Below are 5,203 nucleotides of genomic sequence, written 5' to 3'. Positions count from 1 at the left end.
TGGTTACTTAAATCTTTTATTCAACTCAAAGATACCACTGAAAAGTAATTTGGAAGCTTACAATAATATACTTACACGTTCTACCAATTTTATAAATCTAATTTATGCCTTAACAACTCACAATGTTAAACCTAAGCAGTTTCTGGTTACCAAATTTGCAAACACCACAATACAAAACCTTTAACTATTTTATTGAAAAATGAAACAAAACCATCTTTTTTTTCCCTACAAATACTTGGACCTTCATTAATCTTCATCACAACAAAAAATAATTAAGCTTTATTTGTTAATTAAATGGCATCATGCAATCTTTCTTCAATTCTTTTAGGACTTTTTGTGCTAGCAGTAATCCGTTTTAATGAGGCTAATGCATTGAGTTCCAACTATTATGATCAAACATGTCCCAATGTTGAATCAACTGTTACAAATGCTGTAAAGAAAGCCATGTTGAATGATAGAACAGTTCCTGCTGCACTTCTCAGAATGCAATTCCATGATTGCTTCATTAGGGTAAGTTAACTTTCATTACTAGTCTTTATTGATCCGTTAAAACTCGTTTCTTCATTCGGTTTCAAAACTTGATTTTAAAGGGTTGCGATGGTTCGGTGTTGTTGAACTCGACCACAAACAATCAAGCTGAGAAAGATGGTCCACCAAACATATCGCTTCATGCTTTTTATGTTATTGATAATGCAAAGAAAGCATTAGAGGCTGCATGTCCGGGTACTGTGTCGTGTGCTGATATCGTTGCTTTAGCAGCAAGAGATGCAGTTCATCTAGTAAGTATAAATATATGTTTTATTTTTTCTTAGCGTTTGAATCGCAACATCAAACACCTTTATCTTTTTGGTGACAGTGTGACACTATTGTTTCCAAATACTAAAATATAGCACATGTACCCGCTATACGTATAAGCTGTTAGCTAACCTAGTGGTTAAATGACATGTAACATAAAATAAAATAGAGGTCATGGTTCAATTTCAGCCATATGTGCCTTTACACAAGAAGTGATTTCTCTCCCATTGGACTCTGAAACCGGTCAATAGCGGCCGCCAAAGAGTCGCTTCAAAACTCTTTTGATGCAAATAATTGTTAGATAATGTGTTAGCCTAGTTGACACGCATGACACAAAACAGAAGACTTAGTTTTATTACAAATAATATCTTTATTGGAAAGAAGCTTTCGAAAAACATCATGCCCTGGATGACCAAGACGTTGATGCCACGTAACCGGACTAATAGTGAGAGCATGTTGATTAGATGGTGAAGTGACAGGGTAGAGATCCCCGGTGCCGTCACAACGGAGAAGAAGACGGCGCGTCAAATAATCCTTCACAGAAAATCCAAAAGGATCGAATTCAACAGAGACAATGTTATCACGAGTAAATTGACGAACAGAAATGAGATTTTTTACTATGTTTGGGGTAACAAGAACATTATGTAAGTGCAAGGGTTTGTGAACATTAGGTAACAAGCTATTACTATACAAAACATAAAAACACGCACACCCCTTATCATAACATTTAAAAAAGTGCTAAGTCCTAATCTCTAAACTCTAAACCTTACTCGTATTATAGTCTGGAGGTCCCCATTGGGTTGTGCCAACCGGGCGTAAAGATGGCAGAATTTCAAAAGCTTTAGAAACTAGACAATTGCCCGCTCCCACTTCGAACATATCTCAACTCGAACAAAGTTTTGCGCAAAGAGGTCTTTCTATGGAGGATTTGGTTGCACTCTCAGGTACATTCTCAATTTGTTTAAAATCAAAACAATCCTCAAAATTATTTGTTGTGTAATTAGATAGATTAACAACAATTACAATTTCCTACGAAACTTTGCAGGAGGACATACTCTTGGTTTTGCACATTGCTCTTCATTCCAAAACAGGATCCACAACTTTGCAACCAAACAAGACGTTGATCCATCGATGGAACGATCATTCGCAGCTAGCTTACGCAATGTATGCCCAATGCATAACAAAGTGAGAGCAGCGGGTGCGAATTTGGATTCATCGCCTACCATCTTTGACAACCAATACTACAAGTTACTTCTTGAAGGAAAGAGCATTTTCACTTCTGATCAAGCCTTAATTACTAACCCAACAACCAAAACATTGGTTACGAAGTTTGCGAATTCTCGAGAAGAGTTTGAGAAGGCATTTGTCGAGTCCATGATCAAGATGAGTAGTATACCCTGTGGTGGTCAGGAAGTTAGGTTGAATTGTAGATGGGTAAATTGATTTTGTGCACATTCTTATTCCGGTTTGATTTCTTTAGCATTGAAATTTCTTATTTTGTATGTATTCCTAAATCGAAACCAATTGGCTATATTGTAAGCGTGTGGATGTGTGTAATTAATATACTTTGGTGTTTTTTTTTTAGAACTATAATCAACGATGTTATCATGGAATTGAATTGTAACATACGGAGTAACCACTACAACAAAAAGGTCTAATCTACACGCATATTTATAACTATTTTCACGCTTCAAAGAGTGTGCATTTATCAACTTCACATTTGACGTAATAAAATGAAACTGCATTTGCACACAAATGAGTGTGAGTTATTAATGTATATTTTTATGCTTCAAAGTGTGAAGATTTGAGGGAATTCCTCACACTCTCAAATGTATAATACTATGATACATTACTCACACATGTGAGTGTGAGGATTTGAGGCAAGAAAGTAGTTATACATTTAAGCATGAGGATATGAGAGAAGCTTTGTAACATCTACATATTATTTTCACAATTTTTATATATATGTATATATATATATATATATATATATATATATATATATATATATATATATATATATATATATATATATGTGTATATATTATATATATATATGTATATATATTATATGTGTATATATATATATATATGTGTGTGTATATATATATGTGTGTATATATATATATATATATATATATATATATATATATATATATATATATATATATGTATGTATGTACGCAAAATGAGAAATTTCACATGGAAACATGATTTTATACATTCAACTTTGTAGTCATATACACAGCTAGTTACATCTGACTATTTCAACCTAAAAATGACTCAAATTCACAGATTACAAAGTCAAATGAGTTTAAAGTCTTCAAAAGTCCATAAAAGGACCCAAATTCATAGATTACACTTTTGATTCTAACTACCTTACTGTAAATCATACAGTAAACGAACTTTAGGTCCATAAAAGGAAATCATACAGTAGGCTTGGATTCATAATTGATTCTTGAAACCATATCCAAACTTGAACTTTTGTACCAATTTCCTGTACAAATATGAAAAACGGGTCAGAAAAATGAACTTCAGGTCGGAAAAACAGTTTATTCACCCCTAATTTGACTAGATATTTTTCAACTCTGACTCCCTTATAATGAAACGAACTTCATATCATTTTATCTCTGTTAGTTTTTTAAAATAACTTGAATTGTCGACTAGTTAAACCACTGAGTATCTAATTTCTAATTTGTATTGCAATATATGTCTAGGGTTCATCAAATTCATCATCTGCAACAGAAGCTTCACTTTAATATTAAGTATGAGGGGCCTTTGTGACCTGCACCAAAACTCAGAAAATTTAACCTATTTAACCTATTTTGACACTCTCTGACCCGTGCACTTATATCACCACTATACATTACCAAACGCGATGAAAAGGTGCAGAATGTCACTATAACATACAACAAGCATATAAAGATTTTAAACTAACAATTCAACTTTAATACAATTCACCTTCATTAAAAAATTTAAGTTCATAGTTCGACACTTCTTTTTATAAACTAATACATGTGAGCTAAACACAAATAACCCTAAAGCACAATATCCAAATATTGAATAACTTAATATATTGGAATAACATACCGATTCAATCATGTGTTCGTTGAACAATCTCTATCCGCTTCTTCACGCGATGTCCTTGAAGAGACCTGCAATGCAAAATTATACTTAAATGCCCTACATCATTTGCATCAATATCATGAAACTGTTGACAAAATTATACCTGTGTTCAAGATAAATTTTCACGTGGGACATCAGCATAAGAGTTTTGAAATACACTTAGGAATAGTTGAAATTCTCCTCTAACATCATCAACTGTTTGCTGCAAACTCATGATCTGTTTATTTTGGGACACACGTTGTTGGCTTTGAGATTCAAGTTGTTTTCTTTGAGATTCAATTTGTAGTCTTTGTGATTCAAGTTGAACCAACAGTGTACCATCGTGATTGTTCATAGAGTTATCGTGTGACGACTCGAAAATTTCCGACTAAATTTAAACTTTATCTTTATATTATTCTGACACGATAAGCAATGTTTGTTAAGTTAAATCTCAAGGATTTTAAACTATGTTTATACATTCATTTAAACCTCGACCAAATTCTAATGATTCACGAACCATTAAATGAACATATATGAATATGTATGTATATGTGTATATGTTATAAATTGAAAATGTCAACAAAGTATTTAAAAGTATAATGCTTTATATGAACGTATTTGTTTCAATATGATTATCGACGAAATTAAAAAAAAATATATTAAATGATTGAATTATCAGAAACATTGAATTATGATTACAAGTCTCTGTTGAGAGGTCCACTATGATTTGAGAAATCTATTCCTCTTAACGATATTCGGAATAATTTGTAAAGCTATTTATAAATAAAAATAAAAAGTGTCATTTACGAAAGTTAGACAAAAGCTAGTGGAGAATTGGTTTCCATAATATTCTACTAATCTATTTTCAAACGTACAAAAACATTTTCAGTTTAAAAAAAAAAAAACTTTATTATTAAACTTTTATAAATATCTAGAATCACTTTTGACAACTCATTACTTAACCAGTATAATAAATATAACGATATTTATATTTTATTTCATTAAATATATATAACGATTTAAATTAATATTATATATATTTATACGCGTATTATACATACATAGTTTGTATACTTTTACTATACTTTAACTTTACCTTTACTTTTACTTTAATAATTCACTTTAATAATTCATACTTTAATAATTCACTTTAATAATTCATACTTTAATAATTCACTTTAATAATTCATACTTTAATAATTCATACTTTAATAATTCACTTTAATAATTCATACTTTAATAATTCACTTTAATAATTCATACTTTAATAATTCACTTTAATAATTCAAAAATCTATTATAAA

General features: G+C 30.8%; 1 protein-coding gene across 1 annotated transcript; it reads left to right on the top strand.

Moving 5' to 3' along the window:
* Positions 1-294: 294 nt before the first annotated feature.
* On the top strand, positions 295-2,238 carry LOC139866866 (peroxidase 64-like). The gene is made up of 4 exons (XM_071855158.1): positions 295-510; positions 591-779; positions 1,577-1,739; positions 1,841-2,238. The coding sequence occupies exons 1-4, from the start codon at positions 295-297 to the stop codon at positions 2,236-2,238; spliced, it is 966 nt and encodes a 321-aa protein (XP_071711259.1).
* The last annotated feature ends 2,965 nt before the right edge of the window (positions 2,239-5,203 follow it).

This window comes from Rutidosis leptorrhynchoides, chromosome 9 (genome assembly GCF_046630445.1).
Source record: "Rutidosis leptorrhynchoides isolate AG116_Rl617_1_P2 chromosome 9, CSIRO_AGI_Rlap_v1, whole genome shotgun sequence".
In the NCBI taxonomy this organism is placed as follows: Eukaryota; Viridiplantae; Streptophyta; class Magnoliopsida; order Asterales; family Asteraceae; genus Rutidosis; species Rutidosis leptorrhynchoides.
Note: the sequence above shows the minus strand (reverse complement) of the source record. Positions and strands in the feature narration are given on the sequence as shown.

Excerpts from the sequence above, each read along its gene's own strand:
- LOC139866866 (XM_071855158.1), top strand. The coding sequence starts at position 295 with ATGGCATCATGCAATCTTTCTTCAATTCTTTTAGGACTTTTTGTGCTA. Across the intron at positions 511-590 it reads TCCATGATTGCTTCATTAGG|GGTTGCGATGGTTCGGTGTT; the intron begins GTAAGTTAACTT and ends TTGATTTTAAAG. Across the intron at positions 780-1,576 it reads CAAGAGATGCAGTTCATCTA|TCTGGAGGTCCCCATTGGGT; the intron begins GTAAGTATAAAT and ends CTCGTATTATAG.